This window comes from Diceros bicornis, chromosome 16, assembly GCF_020826845.1.
Source record: "Diceros bicornis minor isolate mBicDic1 chromosome 16, mDicBic1.mat.cur, whole genome shotgun sequence".
NCBI lineage: Eukaryota > Metazoa > Chordata > Mammalia > Perissodactyla > Rhinocerotidae > Diceros > Diceros bicornis.
The window spans coordinates 43078255-43097710 of record NC_080755.1 but is presented as its reverse complement, the minus strand read 5'-3'; the positions used below and the strand labels follow the sequence as shown (position 1 = coordinate 43097710).

At 50.4% G+C, this 19456-nt stretch overlaps 1 protein-coding gene across 2 annotated transcripts in view; it reads right to left on the bottom strand.

Moving 5' to 3' along the window:
• Positions 1–910: 910 nt before the first annotated feature.
• MAPK4 (mitogen-activated protein kinase 4) overlaps positions 911–19456 on the bottom strand; it is a 154732-nt gene continuing 136186 nt past the window's right edge. Inside the window, exons 3-6 of one of the 2 annotated variants that reach the window (XM_058557145.1) lie at positions 13919–14063; positions 12251–12412; positions 6991–7192; positions 911–3584 (exon numbers count right to left, since the gene is read on the bottom strand). In XM_058557145.1, the coding sequence (XP_058413128.1) occupies positions 2876–3584; positions 6991–7192; positions 12251–12412; positions 13919–14063 (1218 nt within the window). In that variant the 3' untranslated portion in view covers positions 911–2875. The remainder of the gene's footprint in view (positions 3585–6990; positions 7193–12250; positions 12413–13918; positions 14064–19456) is intronic. The other variant, XM_058557147.1, reaches the window with a different exon arrangement.

Genomic DNA, 19456 nt, shown 5'->3' with positions numbered 1-19456 from the left:
CTCACATTTAGTGTGAGAAGTGTTGTGAGTAGAAACACACCATCACAGGAGACAGGATTAGACAGGATGAGAATGAATAAGGATAGCCACCTTCTTTCCTCCTCTTAGTTCTTTCCTTTTGCTGCTGTTTGCTGTTGGGGCTTCTCAACTTCTTCTGTCTCAAACCCCATTTCTTACATTCTAGCAGCCCAGGTCTCCAGTCTTCTCCAATATAAATCTTCAACCAGGACTCTGTCCCAGCTCTGGGCAGCTCTCTACTCCCACCAGCCCGGCATGGAGATAGTTACTCTGAGCTGACGCTTCGGAGGGAATCCCATAATTGTCTTAACAGGGTGCTCCTCTTGGCTCAAATGCATTTCAACAGTAGAAACTTCTTTTAATTAAAGGGCCTTTTAGCAAAGTCAAAATAAACAGAAACGAACAAATTTTAAAACCCCTCTCTATTGTCTATAGTTGTTGAACAACAAATGAAGTTCCGGCTAACACTTTGACACAGGTATTACAAAGGGATGGACTTCGTTTGGGTGGAATCTCAGGCCTCTGGGAGGTGTGCTCAGGCAGGTATTTTGGGGTGGTTGGCTCCCCCAGATCTCATGCTCTTGGCACCTTTTGTGACTGGAGGAAAGGATCAGATTTGCTCAGAAGATTTGGAGTTGCTCCAAGATCTGGTCTGAAATCTACAATATGGACACCAGGCTTGGCACAGGTGATTCTAGAATCACTTCCTGATTTCCAATCTGTGTAGATTCTCCTCTCCCCTCTCCTCCAACTGAAACCCCTCAAAACACCGGCTTTCAGGGGTACAGGGAGGAGCCCGTCAGGCTCCGATGAATCAACCACGGCCCAAGACAGGCTCAGATAATACATAAATGAATGAGAGAATACTTAAATGAATAAATGAGTCTGTGTTCCAATAAAACTTAGTTGGCCTGTCCTGATCAAGTTTAATAACATTTAATAGATCTTTTTAAAACATGAGTAGTAAAAGCAATTCCTCTGTAATAACAATTATATATGAACTCCTGGTCAAGGTCAGCAGCGTGTTCCTTTACCAAAAAAGTAAAGCCGCCCTCTGAGGACAAATGGCACATGAGGAGCGGTGTACATTTCCTCTTCTTTTAAAAAAAAAAAAAACAAACACTTCATATTTACATATTTCCATTTAAAAATTCGTCAGTGTGATTAATTCTGTTTTTAAATATAAGTTTCTAAAGTGTTGCAGGTTTCAACGTACAAATCCTAGTTAGCTGATTAGATTTAAGGTGCTGTTGACGTGAGGGTGACCACGCCCAAGACCAACACTGGCGAGTCCTCTGCTTACAGACTGGCTCGACTTCCTATGGGTATCTTCAGGGGTCTTGAGGGAGAGCTGAACACCAGTGCTGGAAGTGGCAGAGCATTCCAGAGGATGGACTATGCTTCTGCAGAGGAACTGCCATGCCCACACACCATCACCCCAGGCTCCATGTGGAAGTGCACCTCTGGGTTTGCATGCCCCAAACTCATCCTGGCCTAAGCTATGAGGGGCATGGTGGCTTTGAGTCCCTTCCTTTGTCACGAGGTCCCCATGCTGGTGCCTGACTCCTGAGGGCCCTCGCTGTCGGCACCCCACATTTCATACCCTCCTTTCTGGATTCCTGCCCCCAAGGCCACTTGCTCTCAAATGCATTTCTTTAGTGCCTGCTCTTTGCCAGGGCTAAACGGATAATCAAAATCAGGGGCAGTACAATGAAGCCTGATAGGTCCCATGTGAAATCTTCTCCTAATACATTTGCTCTATGGCAGGTACCTCATTATTTTCCTCCAAAGGAGCGATTCATGCCGAGAACTTTAATTCCCAATGTAGGCTTGGAGAGAAGCCATGTGGATGTGGTTGGGGGTGTGGGGGCAGACTGGAGGGATTCTTGGAATCACTGTCTTCAAACTCACTCATGTACAACGTCCCGTCAGGATCTAGGGCTGTGTCTTTGTGTCTGCACATGTTTCAGGAAAGTGCATAGGGCGTTCTGGAAGAGGTGTGTACACAGGCCTGGGAGAATGAGTTCTTTTACCCACAGACCCCGGAATGGTCTGATCTGAAATAAAGATTTCAGACCATGCAGGGGTGAGGCAAATACAGGGGTGTGGCAGAAGGGAATACTTAAGGACTTGAAGAGCCAGAAAAAATATGCTTGGTGACTAGGGTAAGACTGGCTCAGTTTCCCATTTCGGAATACAAGCAGCATAGCTCTGAATAAAAGAATATCAAATGGGTCAGGTGGTAATGGACAGGGAAGAAACATCTTGGACCAAGTTTTCTGATAGAAAAGCCAGGGCGACCCCAGCAGAGGAAGACACTATATAGTGGACAGACACCGGTCTAGGGGCCAGGGGACTGGGATTCAAAACTTGCTGGGACACTGACGAGGCCCTGATATTAAGTCACTTGCTTCTCTGGGGCTCATCACTTCCTCATCTTCACTCAACACTTCCTCTTCTGTCAGTTGAGGCTAGCTGGACCGGATGGTTTCAACCTATGCCTGCAAGTTTCTCTGCACCCAGCCACCCAGGTAGAGCCTGCGGACACTGCTAAGACATGTTTCTTCCCTGTACACCACCACCTGTAAAATGCAAGGGCCTCCTCTTCGCTGGGAAAGTGATCAACCCCCAAACTAGGCTCCTGTTCAAACCCGCTCCCAGAGGTTAAAGGCTAGTTATTAAGGCAGTTTAAGACATGGACATTCCTCTCGCCCCTCGGATCCGTTCTGCGAACCTCAAGGCAGCAGAGACGGGCGGAAGGGGTGGTGGAGGTGCCAGGGAGGCGGACCCCTCCTGCCAGCCGCGGCTTTCCCGTGTGGGGCCTCCCGCTCGGGGGCCTGGGGCGCCCCCTCCGCCCTCACCACCTTTCTTTGGAGAAGGCCTCGGTCTGCACGAGATCGCCAGGATGCTCGGAGATGCACGCGCCGTTGAGGTCGCCCAATTTACTGTCCGGCAGGTCCTCGGGCTTGGTGCACAGTTTCAGGGCGCGGGAGATGAACACGTCCAGGTCGAACTGGGGGCTGGCGCCCCCGTCGATGGGGGCCGGCCGGCCAGGCGGAGAGGCAGACAGGCGGCGCTCGGGGCCATCGTCGGGGGGCGGGCTGGCGCGCTCGGGGCCGACCTGCGTGCTCTTGACCCACTGCGCGATCTCCAGGAAGAGGCTGGCCGGCTCGTCCTCGCGCGCCCCTGCGTCCGCGGCCACTGCGGCCACCGCGGCGGTGGGGGGCGCCCCGGCCGCCTGCTTCCAGTGCGACAGGTCCAGGATGAGCTTGGGCTCCGAGTAGTGGTGAGGCTTGTTGTCGCGCCACAGCAGCTTGTCCAGGTAGGACGGCGACCCCACCTTGTAGTCGCAGGAGCGCCCGTAGTCGGCCTCGAAGGCGCGCTCCATGGACGAATGCGAGTGCTCCAGGAAGCGCTCGGAGCTGCTCTGCGAGTCCTTGCGCGGGTCCACCTGCACGTCCTCCACCAGAGGCGCCGAGCCCGCGCGCGGGTCGCGCTGCACCTCGCTCGCGTCCTGGCACCGGTCGGGCCGCCACTCCAGGTCCGATGACAGGCTCACAGGGTACCTGCAAGGGTCAGACGGAATGGTGATTGGACCCCCAGGCGGGGTGGCTTTGTGGAGGGAGCCAACCCCCCTAATCCGTCTGCCACCCACAGGCTGGGTTTTCATTCCTTCCCAGTCCCTCCACCTCCTGTCCCCTCCAGCTCCCAAGGTGGGAGGGTGATGCAACAAGGTAATGGTGAGCCTCCAGGGCTCAGGTAGAGGGTCCAATTGTTTAGCTTAACCCTGTGTTTTTGTGTGTGTGTGTGTGTGTGAGGAGGACCAGCCCCGAGCTAACATCCAATGCCAAGCCTTCTCTTTTTTGCTGAGGAAGACTGGCCCTGGGCTAACATGCGTACCCATCTTTCTCCACTTCATATGGGACTCCTCCACAGACTGGCTTGCCAAGTGGTGCGTAGATGCATGCCCAGATCAGAACTGGCCAACCGGGCCACCACAGCGGAGCGCGTGCACTTAACCGCTTGTGCCATCGGGCCGATCCCTGTGTTCTTTTGTATTCATGAAATTCCCAACAAATATTTCTTGTGCACCTATGTGCCAGGCGCTGTTCTAGGCATTACCAGACAGCAGTGAAAAAAGCAAAATCCCTGTCCTCATGGAACTTACTTTCTAGTGGGTCCACTATGCAGTGCTCCTCAAACTCGGATGTACACACAGATCAACTGGGGACGTTGTTAAAATGCAGATCCTGATCCAGTAGATGGGAGATGGGGCCTAAGATTCTGCATTTCTAACAGGCTCCCAGGTGACGCTGATACTGCTAGTCCAGGGACTTTGAGTAGCAAGGCCCTAAGGAGTGCTTCTCGGCCCTCGCTCAGATTAGAATCACTTGGGGGAATTAAAAATAAAATTCCATGGCTACCCCATTCCCTCAGTTCTGATTCAGTAGGTCTAGGGTGGGGCCCTGCATCAGCATGGTTTATAAACCTCCCCAGGTGATACTAAGGTAGAGCCAGGGCTAAGAACTTCTGCCCTAGTGGATCTGGTTGGATGCCCTACAGCACCCTGCGTGGATGCAGAGCAGGTGGGGCCTATGGAAAGATTACAGACACCCTCAGGAGAGGCCAAGGATGCCAGAGGGAATTCTGCCCTCTGTCCAATCTGTCCTGCAGCTGTGGAGAGTGAAGTCAGCTAGCCAAGAGCAAATGAAGGGCAGGCGGGCAGGCCATCAGCTTGCGCTGAGCCGTCCCTCCCTGTGCCAGGTGCTTTATGCAGAACTGCGGGGAGCGAGGCAGGGAGCACAGAGGAAGCAGCAGCCAGCAGCCAGCTACTCTCGGAACAGGAGGCCTAGTGCTCACACAGGAAAAACCAACACACCAAGGACAGGCAGGTTTGGCCGTGTGAAGGGCAGACGGGCGGTGGCAGTCCCCATGGTATGGTTAGTGAGGCATGGGATGGCCCCAGTACTGCCCGTCCTCCCAGTGACATTATTAGGGCAGGAGGCACTCCTAGAGGTGAACACTGCCTCCTCCCATGAGGGTCCTCGAGACTGCAGAGATTTCTAGAAGGCAGAACTTGTGAAGACCCTAACCCTTGGCTGCCACATGCCAAGGGCCAAAGGTAAGTTATCTTTAGTTGTCATAGCAACCCAGTGGTGTTAGTAGTATCATCCCCACCTTATCAATGAGGACACTAGTGTCCAGAGGTTACACAGTTTGCCTAAAGAGGCAGGGCCTGTAGAAAGGGGCTTGTCATCCACTTTGTCATCCTCCTCCTTCATTTGCCAGTGTGATGGGAAAGGTCGGGAGCAGAAGTGCACCAGGTCTAGAAGTAGTCAGAGTTGAAAGGCAGTGGCCAAAGAAACCCTGCTACAGCTTTTCCTGGCACCAGCCCCATGCCACAGCCATGATAAGCACAGGATGAGCCTCGCTGAGCCACCACTCGGTGCCGTAAATGCTGTGGAGTGGAGGGGGAGGGGCTGCAGGGACTATAGTCAAGGGCAGGCCTAGCATGGGGGTGGCAGAAGCGTCTTCATTAATCTCTATTTGTTGGCAATTCTTGATAACAACAATCGACAACAACAAACCTGTCCAAAAATAGCAACATTGCCCTGGCCCTCCCTCAGTGCCTCCTTAATCTGAAACCCATCATCTGTCAAATGACTAAAAAGGAGAATTGCTCGTCTGTCACTTATGTAACTAGCTGTCACATTCCCACAACAGTGGGGCACCTACTTGGCCCCCTCTGAGTCCTAGTTGCCAAGCCCTTGACTTCTATTTCTAAATGGAGCAGCTATCAGCTCTCCCTCCCGGGATTAGCAGATGGTGATGCCCAGAAGTTTAGCTACCTGATCTAAGAACATCAGAACAGGAAGGGACCTAAGAGATCATTATGTGCCTGTGCAGAGATTGGTAAAAAATGTATCTTCTACCCAACTCTGATTCATTCGTAGTGACTTCTGGAGACACTGTGTTGAGAAGGATTCTGAGACCCAAACTGGTTTAGTGGGAAAGCGTTCTGTGATTCCTTAGCGGTGTCTGACGTGGATGCAGATTGGTGAGGGCCCCGAACGGGCCAGGTGTTAGCAGTGTGACATGATGCCAATCTCTAACCTCTCTGAGCTATAGCCTCCTCATGCGTCAATGGGCAATAATAACAAGGGCCCCTCCCTTACTGGCACTCTCAGTAGGTGCAAATGATGTGAGCCACATGAAAGTATTGTGTAGTGGTAAATTTCACATTGTTTTCTCTCCTTGCATTGCTGCATTTGACTTTTCAAGGGCAAATTCCCAGCCTGCAAGGTATGAGTTCCTACAGTGTGTACTCATTGAACGCTTGTGGAACAGTGTGTCGAGCCCTGTGTTCAGTATACTCAGGGTGGGGAGGAAAGCTGGTGGTGGCTGTGTTGCACAAAGGAAGGCCCCAACCTACACGTGCAAGACACGGCTGGTCATCTACTGGGCGTGTCAGGGGACAAGAGAGAGAAGGCAGGAAGCTAAGTGGGGAGAAAGTGCCCCATGGGCTATAGAACTTGAGAGAAGGAGAGAAAGGTCATGGAGGCAAAATAGAAAAGGAAGGACGGGGGTGGGGGGCGGGCCCGTGGCTTAGTGGTTAAGTGCGTGTGCTCCGCTACTGGTGGCCCGGGTTCGGATCCCAGGCGCACACTGATGCACCGCTTGTCTGGCCATGCTGAGGCCACGTCCCACATACAGCAACTAGAAGGATGTGCAACTATGACATACAACTATCTACTGGGGCTTTGGGGAGAAAAAGGGAAAAAAAAAGGAGGAGGATTGGCAATAGATGTTGCCAATCAGGGCCGGTCTTCCTCAGCAAAAAGAGGAGGATTGGCACGGATGTTAGCTCAGGGCTGATCTTCCTCACAAAAAAAAAAAAAAAAAAGAAAAAAGAAAAGGAAGGATGGGAATGTGGGCTCTAGACGCCAGGGCTGGAAGCCTCTGGAACCGCACCTGTCCCAGTTGGAGAGCTGGCTCTGGTTGGCGGCCATCAGCAAGATGTCGTCAATCTCGTCCTCAATGCGGAACGGGTGCTGTGAGGTGGGCTCGTCCTCGGGGCACGAGTAGGGGCTCATGTAGGGGTGCTGCAGCCCCATCTCCGCTGTTAGGCGATCCATGGGGTTAAAGGTCAGGATCTTCTCCAGAAAGTCGATGGCTGTGGGGAGCAAAGCAGGACATGACGGTCATTTGTTGCCCCTGCCAAGCTGAGAATGAGATTCCTCAGCATGGTGACGTCCCCGGGTATTTATACTTTTCTGTTTTTAGCCATTTTCTTTCTCATGATCCTCACCACAATCTAGTGACAAATTCAGAGCCAATGCTGCTTTTTTTGACTTCACAAATGAATTAATAGAAGCCCAGAGGGGTAAAATGTCTTGCTCAAGGTTTCATGGGGTCCAGGGTTAGAACTGTGCCTTAGGCTGGATTTCTCCAGAGACAGAGATTGGAGGGAGGTAGTCTATGTGGCAGTGATTGCAGGAAGCACGAGTAGGGGAGTGGGGAAGAAGCCGATAGAAGATGTGTCAATAAGCAGGTTTCTCCTGTGGGCACCTGGGGCTCAATTCCGTTCAGGTCTTCTAGGAGACAGCATGGGACACACCTCAGAGGTGGTTCCACTTGGGCGGGGAAACTGGGGTATCCTTATACCCCTCCATTTGTCACAAGTTGAGTGCTGCCGAGGAGCAGCAGTAAAAGGCTTCAGTGAGAAAGGTCACCATGGAGGTAGGCAGGGGACAGGGTTGATGGCCCAGAGCTCCTGTCTAAGCCCAGAGCTCCTCCTGCATATGTTGCCCCTGGAGGTCTGACAAACAAAGGTGGGCAGGCTTCTTCTTGAAAATATTTAACCACCAAGCTGAAGTCCCTCTGCTGAAGCTTTAGTGGCTAGACCATGGGGAGGTCCTGGGCAGCTGGAACCTGGGGACAGGAAGGGACACTCAGAAGCCTTGTGCAGTGACTATTTGCCAACCAGCATGGAAGTATATCAAGATTTCAGCAGCCAGTAGGGTGTTATGGGTGTGCACTGGCTGAATATCAGCTCTGCACACAGTCTTGGTCCCCTTTTTCCTGAACAGAGGTAGGGGCACCCATCTGCCCTGTGAGCTGGGCCTTGGGTTATCTCAGGGCAAGGTCTAGCCTGGAGGTTTGTATTACTTCTTAGCGCTGGAGGCTCCACTGAAATCATGACTTGGCTAATCAAGTTACAGCCCACGTGGAAAGGGAGGAATGCAGCTGAGCTCCAGGCCCAGGCTGCTGTCCTCTCAGAGGGGCTCCTGGGTGGGCCTCAGCCTGAGCCATTACCCTGCCCCTCACACTAGTCGTGGATCTCTTTGCAGGAAAATTCATCAATGATTCAGGAAATTGATGGATTCAGAAGGTCACTGGCCTCCCAGGAGGATGTGGTGCTGCTCGTAACCCTAGACCAAAAGATCAGTTAAGCAGCAGTAAATCTGATCACCCCCAAACACTCTGGGGGCTCAGGGGATGCTTCTGGGCCCAGGGCTGCAGACTTGAAAGAGGATCAGCCTCACAGACCCCCGAGACTGGGAAGAATCGGGCACTCGAGTGCATGGCCCAGCTGTGCACTGCCCAGCTCCAGGCTGGGCAGGTCTTTCCTCTTTGGGCTCCCGACCCTTCCCTCAGCCCCATCTATTACACTGGACCTTTTACAAGGAAATGAGAGAGTTAAAGCTCTAAACCTTGGCAGGCAACATCACCATTATCTTCATTATTAAAAAAAGATCCAGGGAACACTGCAGTTGGAAAGTGCCAACCCCAAAGGCCACTCTACTGATTCTGGTAAGGAGGAGAATCTCCTCTTTCTTCTCCTGACAGCTGATCCTCTAGCAGGTACCCAGACACTTCTGGGAAGCCCAAATATTAGAAAATCCTTCCTTATATCAAACCTAAATCTACCCCTTTAACTTTCACCCCTGAGCCTAGCTCTGCCCTCCATAGTCCCCCCATCATCATGTTCTCTCTGCCCCATGACTGCCCTTCTCATGTTTGAAGGCAGCAGCCATGTCCCATGCAAGCCCCGTCTCCTCCTGGCACACAACCAGCCTACACCATCCAGGGCCCCTGCAGGTAGGTGTGGCTGTGTGAGCAGAGCCAATGCAACAGGGGGAAGTGATGTGTGTACCCCACTTCCAGGAACGACTCATGTAAACCTCCTGCAAGAGCGTCTGCTCTCTCTGCTCCTGACTTCAGCTGGGAATGGGTGCCCAGGGGGACCTTGAAAGCCATGTATTGAAGACAGCAGGTGGCCTGAGTGCAAGCCATGGTCCCCAGGCTCCCCCACTCTGTCTGGCCTTGAGGAGAGCACTGGATACACTGCTGGGGGAGGGGTAAGCCGTGAGGACTTCAGGTTTATCTGCTGCAGCACCAGCTTTACCTTAACGTATAAATCACCACACCTACCCCCCAACTCCTTTCCTCTGGTTCAACCTCCTTAGATGTTTTTAAGGCGCTTCTAATGTAATGAGGCTTCTATACAAACTTGTCACCTTCCTGTGGCCTAGTGGATTCCAAACTGGACTCCTCAGACCCCGGGGGTCCTGGAAGGATTCTCAGGGGCATCTCTGGAGATTGAGAGGCTGGTGGGCAGGGCCCTGAGCCCCTCAGCCCTGCTTCACCCAGAGCACTCCTGTTCCCTGTTTCGTATATTAGGTTTCCTCATCAGATTTGTCACTTGTGGTATGGTTCCGTCTTGTAGTAAACGGAGCTCAGAACTGAATGTTCCGGTGTGGTCTCGAGACCTACCTCCCTTGTCCTGCACCTGTGGCTTGATGGCTGCTGAGGGACATAGTCCACCTAGACTATGTCTTTTGAGCATCTGAGGGCTACAGCCAGAGAGAGCCCCTTCCTCTTCCCAGGCCTGCAGGGCCTCGAGTGTACAGCAGAGGGAGTGAGCCGAGGGTCACCAGCTGGCTCTTCTGGCTCTTGATGCCCTCTCTCCCACCGACGTCTCCTTTCAGTGATACCCCATCACCCTAAGGCCAGAGGCCAAGTGAGCCACTTTTCAAGGCCAGAGGCCGATGAGAGAATGTTGGTTGAAGCTGGCACGTTGGGAGGATGAAGCAAGTCTGGATTTAGTGAACATCTGCTCAGCTACGGGGTCGGGTCCACACTCATCAGCTGGGCCTCTTGGCCCTCTCACCTCTCCAGCTTCATGTCCTACAATCAGGTTTGTGACCCGTCCTGTTGATCTGAGTCCTCACCACTTCTCTAGGCCAGCTTCTCTGTCCCTCTCAGTGCTTGGGGACTCTCTTCCCCTCTCTAAACACCCGGAGCTCTCACTGGCCCCTTGGGATATGTTCTTTAATCTTCATTCTCATCTCTGACAGGTGTTCCCTATCTTCCCAGCTAGGCCATCTCTTAGGTCTCTTTGAATTTCCATCCCTAGCACAGTTCTCTAGCCACAGTGGGTTAATGAATGTTGGCTGACGCTAGTGGTAACAGTGAGGAGCTTTATCTTCTATCAGGCTCCAATTCTGATTTTACCAAGACAAGATCCACGACTCTCAGAGCCAAGTCACCACGGGGCTGCTGTGTGTGTGGTTGCTTGGGGGAGGGGACATGGGTGACACAACCCTGATGCAGAATTCCTGAGAGGCGATTATGCCTCTTGTCAGATGGTGGGATTTCTACAGAGGCCTAGGAATCAAAGTAAACATGGATGGGCTGAGTCTTAATTTGTGGTGAATCAAATTACCCCTCCTCCCCTTTAATGATGGGGAAACTCGGGCAGTTTACTGACTGAATGGGGATCATGGCCAAAGACACTGTTTTTGTGTGTGTGTGTGTGTGTGAGAGGAAGGTCAGCCCTGAGCTAACATCCATGCCAATCCTCTTTTTGCTGAGGAAGACTGGCCCTGAGCTAACATCTATTGCCAATCCTCCTCCCTTTTTCCCCTTTTTCTCCCCAAAGCCCCAGTAGATAGTGGTACTCCATAGTTGCACGTCCTTCTAGTTGCTCTATGTGGGACGCCGCCTCAGCATGGCTGGAGAAGCGGTGCATCTGTGCGCGCCCAGGATCCGAACCCAGGCCGCCTGTAGCGGAGCGCACGCACTTAACCGCTAAGCCATGGGGCCGGCCCCCAAAGACACTGTTAGTCCAAGTTCTTGGTTTCTTGATGAGGAGACGTGTGGCAGACACTGCTAGTTGTACCCATGTCTGTTCTTCTCTTTCATAATAATGGACACAGAGTGTCATGGAATAAATATCCACTTCACAGCTTCCACTCTGGTGAGGTGGGGCCATGTGACTAAGTTCTGGCCAACAGGACATGAGTGGAGGTGAGGTGTATATATTCTGGCTCCCGACCTTAAGAGCAAGGGGACCTGCCTTCCTTCCCCACCTTCCCCCACATTCCAGGGGTGAAGGCAACACCCTAAGATGGCAGAACAACAAGACAGAAGGGGCTTGGGCCCCTGGATGACTTTGTAGGGCAAGTCTACCATATTGGCCCTGGACTATCTGCTTTTGGATTATTATATGAGAGAAGTAAACTTCTTAACTTCTTTTTTCTTAAATACGAAATAAATCTTATTTAAGCCATTGAGAATTTGGGTCTCTCTTACAATTGGCTGAACCTATAGCCTACCTAATATAGGAGTTTCTAAGGAAGCCTCTGGCAGGTATGAGGCCTAGAGATAATGTAACTTCTAAGATGGGTGGAACAACTATCCTATGCCAAGAGCTTTACAAATTCTATTTTACTTACTCATCACAATGACTGTATGTGACATATATTATTAAACCAATTTTACAGTCAGGGAACATGAGATAAGAGAAGTTAAGAAACTTTCTCAAGGCCAAACAGCTAGTCACTGGTGGAACTGGGGACTGAGCCTGGGTCTGGCTCTCAAGCTGATACAGCTCATGTTCTCTGTACCACACCATGCCTTCTAAGGGGGGGAAAGTAAAGGGAGAAAGGCAAGTGAGAAAGACAAGAATGAAAAGGAAGCAAAATCAGGGTAGAGTTTGGAGGACCCACTGATGACTGCCTCCAGGGTTGCCTGATGGCCAAACTCTAGAGGCCAATCATCCTCAGTCTGAAGGAGCTAGGGCAAATGCCTGCTGCCAGGGCGCCTTGGCTTCTATATCTAGGGACTGTGCTTGGTCTTTCCGGAAGGAGAGCACCTGCCCCTCCTCCCCCAAGGTGAAGGCAGAGTGCAGCCTCCAGATGCTGGCCTGGCTGTCAGGCTCAGGTACCTTCGCTGTTCACTTCAGGAAGCAGCTTGCGCAGCGGTCTCTTCACCTCCCAGGTGCTGCTGACGAAGGAAGGCATCACCCTGAGCAGCTCGTCCTTGTCCTCCTCCCGGATCACAGGGATGGTCTCCAGGATGAGCTGCATCTGCTCCAGCTCGTGTGCCCCTGGGGAGGCAAACACCAGATGGTTAAGCATGCTGCCCAAGTGGCTGGGGGGTGCAGAAGCCCCAAAGCGGCTCTAGGAGCCTGAGAGGGGCAACACAGGACAGTGGAGCAGCACCGGGCTGGGGGCCAGGGGCCCTGGGTTCCGGTCTTCACTCTGCCACGAACTTGCTGTGTGACTGTGGGCAGGGTTGCTTGCTGTCTCTGAGGCTGGGCTTTGTCAAATGTCTCTGCCTCTGGAATGGACCAGTCTGATATAGACTGAGTCAGCTAGTGCTCAAGTGATGGGAACAGCCTGGCCCAAGGCTTTCCAAGACTCCTTCCCATATGCCTCTCTGCCTGTTCTTTATCCGGCTGGGGAAGGAAATGATTTTAAGGCTAGGAATAAGCCTTACCTTTTGGTCTCCGATTAGGAGGGGAAAAAGTCAGAAACAACAAATTGCGTTTAGAGTGAATCTTGAACACACTGCCTCTGTGCTCCTTTGGGCAGAGGGAGGAAGACAGGCTATGCCAGGTCTGTGGGAGAAGTGTGGTGGGACAGGGTGGAGTCAAGCATTCATTCACTCTTTCACTCACTCACTTATTCATTCAACACATCATTATTTGTGGAGCCCCTCCTCCCTGCCAGGCATCATGCTGGACGTAGGGAATGAGTACTGTTCTCATCTGTAAGAAAGCTTCAGTTTTTATGTGTCTTAGAAACTAACTCATCTTCTACGCCTAGGCAACCACTGACCACTGTGTGAGGCTTTGGCACCACTGGTGTGGCTCTGCTCTGTCTCCTTGCTGCCCCCTCTGACCTCCAGGCCTTTCTGACTTCCATTTTTCCTTGAGTAGCCTTTCTACTTACCTCTACGAGGTTAAATCCAACCAAGCCTCTCCCTCCTCAAGAAGTCCCCTGACTCGTCCAGCTGCACGGCAGGCCCCCCCCTTACCACCCATCCCCATGGGATTCCAATCTGCCAGAAGCTGGTGGCCTAGGCTGGGGCTCTTCCATGTCCCCCCAGGATGCCCTGTGTGGCACTAAGCATATGTGAGTGCCAGGCATGCTGCCCCAGCAAGTGCCTACAGAAGCAGGGTCTACTCTGAAGGGGTCCCTTTGGCCTCTCCCTGCAGTGGGCTCATGAAAGGTCAGTTTGGGGACTCTAGGAGCCCCTCTGGGTCCCCTCTTCAAATGAGTATTCCAGACCAACCACTCACAGTGGCAAGGAGAGAGGAGGAGGGGGCTGAAAATGTAGGGTGAGTATTTTCAGAGGTCAATCTCAAAGTGTTTGAATGCAAGTGATTACTTGATTTCGAAAGTTCTGTGCTCAAAAGGCTCTTTTCAGCCTCTCCAGTATTTTGTCTGAAATGATAATAGGGTGCCTCCAAGTAGTCCCGTAAAAGCCACAGAGATAATTTCAAAGAGAAAGCCTAGCATGTTTTATGATTAGCATGCTCTTTGCAGTCAGTTTTCCCTTTCTATAGAAGGACATCAGAGGAAGGAAGGTGGCATGGTCAGCGGCTTACCTGCGAAGAGCATTCTCCCCGTGAGCATCTCGGCCAGGATGCAGCCTGCGGCCCACATGTCGATGGCTTTGGTGTAGTTGTTAGGGGAGAGGAGCAGGCGTGGTGAGCGGTACCACTTGGTTACCAAGCCTTCTGAGAGATAACCCTGGAAGACAAAATCCCTGGTTCCAGTGATCAGCCATTTGCAGATACCCTCCCTCCCACACCTCTCCTTGTTTCCCCTCACATGGAGACACAACCCCTTTCACTCTTCATCCTTTCCCGTTGGTCTTGAAGGAGCATTAGGGAACAGAGGTCTGGTTTGTGGGGCTCAAAGGTTTGGCGGGGGAAACTTATGAGGCCCTGGATTTCTCTTCTGTAGAAACAGATCCAAGATTTTAGAAAGACTGATTTCCCATCCCAACTTGATGTAACTATGCAGAACAAATCTGCCATCATCTAGAAGTAGATGGATAAATAGGAGCCATACGCAAGTTTATTACCATCAACAGAGTAATGATGAGACACTGGAACTTCATTTATCCAGTGGCTGAATCTCAGAAATAGCCATCCATTTGAAATCGAGCCAGCTGCTCTGGTGCTAATGATTAAAATTAACGCTGCTACAGTGCCAGACTCCAAGCCCCTGCTGAGAATGCATAAGCCCAGCTTCGTAGCGGGTGCGGATGAAGGGCATGTGGAAGCAGCCCGAAATGACAGAGTGGACACAGCTTTGGTTGGCTCAGAGGATTCTGGGAGTTCTACAGAGCATCTTCTTGGATACATGTTCTGGCTGATTTCAGCCACTGCTCAATGACTTGTGGTCTGGATGGAATCCCTTACTACAGGATATAGTGATAACATATGTGTTTTAGCAGAGATAGGAAAATATAGCCAGGCAATTTGGAAATTGTTCTCTATGCAATTCAGAAAGCTGGCCCAACAGTGAAACCTGGGAAATGTCCATTTGGATTACCTGGGATGGTCTCTTTAAAGTGAGAAAATAGACCCATTTTGGGGTCAAGGTGAGACAGTTCAGACAGAGGGGATACAGTGTTATTATTTGCTGATGTAATTCCTGTTTAGCATCTGAATTTTCCTATTTACTGATGTAAAAAGTATCACAGACTCGGGGTAAAACATATAAAGTTGGGAAGCCCAAAGACCCAGGAGCTTTTGATCAATTTATCTGAAGTCTCTTCATTTGTTGAGCAAAAATGTATTAAGTGTTTAAAACCTTCTGAGAGCCCTGCAATTATGACAGTATTTTTATCTCCTCTAGGGCCTATTTCATACATATTTCTTCAGAGTAGAGCCTCAAACTGGTGGAAAAAAGGAGGAAAAGAGGAAAACACTCCTTCGCTGGAAATGACTACCGCATACCCATTGCCAGGCCTCAATGCTCCAACAAAAATGAACTCCTTACAGTTTTTTAAATGTGCCCCTCTTTCTCTCTCTGGACATCTGCATGTGTACATTCCATGGATGGATGTGTTCACACCCATGCCCTACCTGGCTGATCCACACTCTGGCCGGCTTCCTCTCAGAAGTTTCCTGGCTCTCTGGGATGAGGTTGATGCCCCTGCCAGGAGCTCCATGGTCCCTATTTTATTACTGTTTCTTTACTTCTCTGCAGTCCCCAACCCCCAGGACCATTAGACTATACACCCTTATGGGCAGCTGCTGTATCTTGTTCCATAGCCATTTCCAAATTTCCTAGTCCCAAGTCTGCCTCCTAGGAAGTGTTCAATGAACACTGTCGAGTGAATGAGTGAATGAATGAATGAGTGAGTGAGTAAGGAACGTTTCCTGTGGTTGGAACCCCCTTCAAAATGAGGCGTCTTCTGCAGGGACCACTGATCCTCTTCTTTGACATACTTGACTTTACAGAGAGTTCCAATTCCCACTTTCCAAGGTAGGTGAAGAGTTTGCAAAAGTAGACAGCCACTTATGCCTTGTTCCAAAAGGATTGGCAAGTGTAAGCAACTTTTTTGAAGTCAGGCTTGTTAAGGTATAATTTACATACAGTAAAATTCGCCCCTTTTAGAGTACCGTTCCATGAGTTTTGACAAAAATAGAGAATCACCTAACCAGCATCATAATCAAGATATATAAGAATTCCATCATCTCAAACCATTCCCTCATGTGTCCTTCTGGTTACCCCTCCACCCCCGGTCTCCTAGCAACCACTGTTTTCTGTCCCTCTAGTTTTGCCTTGTACAGAATGTCATAGAAATGGAATCACAGTATGTAGTCTTTTGAGTCTAAATTCTTCCACTTCGCGTAGTGCATCTAGACTCATCCATGTTATATGTTAGGAGTTTAAGTTTGATTCCAAGAATTAAAGAGACAAGCTAAATTGTCTGTAGAGTTCACTTCTGGGTGAGTGGATTATGAATAAAGAATGATCTGATCTTATTTTCTACTCGGAGGTTGAGACTGTTGGAGGAAGACTAAAGCAGAGATCATCCAGAGGGGAGGTGACACAAGGGGAGTTTTCTCTGATATGTAAATGGGCAGTCTTTTATGGAATGGAATTCCCTATAATTAACACTCGCCTATCTGCAGCATCTAGGACTAAAGTGGGGACACGGGGGCTTCCTTCTGAACCACCTACCCTGAAGTATAAGAAAGGTATTCTCAACTGAACAACAAAAAAACAAACAACCCAATCAAAAAATGGGCAGAGGAAATGAAGAGACACTTCTCCAAGGAAGATATACAGATGGCCAATAGGCACATGAAAAGATGCTCAACATCACTAATCATCAGGGAAATGCAAATCAAAACAACACTAAGATACCACCTCACGCCCGTTAGAATGGCTATAATCACCAAGACAAAAAACAACAAATGTTGGAGAGGATGTGGAGAAACAGGAACCCTCATACACAGCTGGTGGGAATGCAAATTGGTGCAGCCTCTATGGAAAACGGTATGGAGATTCCTCAAAGAATTAAAAATAGAGATGCCCTATGATCCAGCCATCCCACTACTGGGAATCTATCCAACGAACCTGAAATCAACAATCCAAAGAGGCTTATGCACCCCTATGTTCATTACAGCATTATCCACCATAGCCAAGAAGTGGAAGCAACCTAAGTGTCCCTCGACTGACGATTGGATTAGGAAAATGTGGTATATAGAGACAATGGAATACTACTCAGCCATAAAAAAAGACAAAATCGTCCCATTTGCAACAACATGGATGGGCCTGGAGCGTATTATGTTAAGTGAAATAAGCCAGAAAGAGAAAGACAAACACTGTATGATCTCACTCATATGTGGAATATAAACCAACACATGGACAGAGAAAACTGCACTGTGGTTACCAGGGGCAGTGGGGGTGGGGGTGGGCACAAGGGGTGAAGGGAGTCATATATATGGTGATGGACAAACAAAAATGTACAACCCAAAAATTTCACAATGTTAGAAACCATTAAAACATCAATAAAAAATAAATAAATAAATAAATAAATAAATAAATAAATAAAAAAGAAAGGTATTCTCATGGGCAAGGCTGCCCCCGGAATTATGGGCTGGGCCCTGATAGCAGCTGAGAAAGTTTAGCCCTGGCTCTTTCTTACTTTGAATGAAAACCAACAACCTGCTGGATTTTTGTTAACCACTAGTGGCTTCCCTATGGTTACTTGTGCCTTGATCTCTTTTGAAAACATAAAGAGGATTTACTGATGTGTTTCAGAAGCCACTGGGCAGAGGAGAATTTAGGCAGGTGCAGTGTCTTTAGCTGGCTCTGGAACAAGAGGAGCCCTGGGGAAGGGGGGATCGGGACAAATGGGAGGCTCCATTCTTGGGTGTATGGGGCAGACAAGAGGGTAGGGAGGCCAGGAGTCCTGCCCTCAGCTGAGATGAGCCCTGGGTGTCTGAGCGGGAGAGGCCCTGGGGCCCACAACATGATACTGGTGATCTGAATTCAAGAGAGGAGTTTCAGTTCAGTGGATGGAGTGAAAGTCAGAATTTTCTAGAATAATAAAAAAAATCTTTAAGGAATACCCAGGAGTGGAGTCTTCATTTTATCGGAAGGCCCATAAATCAGTAAGTATATTGGCTCAACAGAAATCCTTAAATGGCTTTCCTGCCCGAGCCTGCAGGGCGAGGATATTTTCAGCTCTGTTTGAATGTAGAGGAACCTGTCCTCAATGATCAGACCGGGTCTCCCTGGGGGGCTTGCCCACCGGCAGGCTGACAGAGGAGGGAGTGGGGGGGACAGCATGCACACACATGGCGCACTGTCCTGTGAGCTGTAAGGCTTCACTGCTCTGATGAGGCACGAGGCGGACACTGTGCAATGCTCCATGGCCACCACTCAGCATGCAAGGGACGAGACTGGAATTGCCCTTTCCCTTGTGTCCCTTCCTAGGGAAGGACAATGTCCCTTGGTGTTCCCGAATAGAAGCCAAATCTGGAGGGGCCACTGGGAGGCAGCTGGACACAGTTTCCTGTCTAGACCCTGTCATGGGGGCCTTTGGGTCTTCTTCAGTTATCGCTCCAACCAGCCCATTTTGCTGTCCTTGTACAGTCACGTAGAGCCAATGGGAGGCTTTGACTCTGAAGCTTCAAAGGTGTTTGGGAAATAATCTAGCAGCTGCTGCCCTGGGAAGAGGGTAATTAGGGGCCCACAACAGATCGGGAGGGAAGATATAATTAAAGCTCTGAGCATTCTCTTTGCAGAGGGAGTAGAGAAATGCAGACTCAGTCCCAGCTGCCTGCCAGGGAATTCAGAACTGCCTGGCTCAAACTCATCCTGGAAAAGCGGGTACCCATCCGCTCCTCTGGCGAGCCAGCACTGGATGGGCTCCAGTTCTGTTCTGTCTGCCCTCGCTATGCCTCCACCTGCCCTGAGCCTGATCTCTGGGTCTGGGATTTGGAAGGCTGGAAGAGAAGGTATGATTCAATAATGCGTATACCCTTTAATGATAATGTGCCTACTGGCCCCTCACAGGGTTGGGGCGAGTTTATTTTATTTTATTTTTTTTGTGAGGAAGATCAGCCCTGAGCTAACATCCATGCCAGTCCTCCTCTTTTTGCTGAGGAAGACTGGCCCTGGGCTAACATCCATGCCCATCTTCCTCCACTTTATATGGGATGCCACCACAGCATGGCCTGACAAGCAGTGCCTCCGTGCGTGCCCGGGATCCAAACCTGGGCTGCCAGCAGCAGAGCATGTGCACTTAACCACTACGCCATGAGGCCGGCCCAGTTGGGGCAAATTTAAATGGAGTAAATTAAATGGAATAAAAAGCCCAGTCAGTTGTAGCTCTCTGTGTGTGGTGCGGGGGATGACAGGGTGGGAAGAGTTGTTTCACCCCTCATACTGAATGGATGCTTCCAGGCTAGGACTGTGGGGGGCTCTGAGAGCCTCACCTTCCCAACCAGAAGTCTCCAGCATATGTCCTGAGAGCCTAACATGTGTCGTCCTGTCACCAGCCATGGACTCTGACCTATTTCTCTTGTCTGATCTATTTCTCTTGTTTTGCTGAGAAGTGCAGCTGCTCCTTTCTCTAATGTCCTTGAGGTGGTCAGTTTCAGCTATGTTCC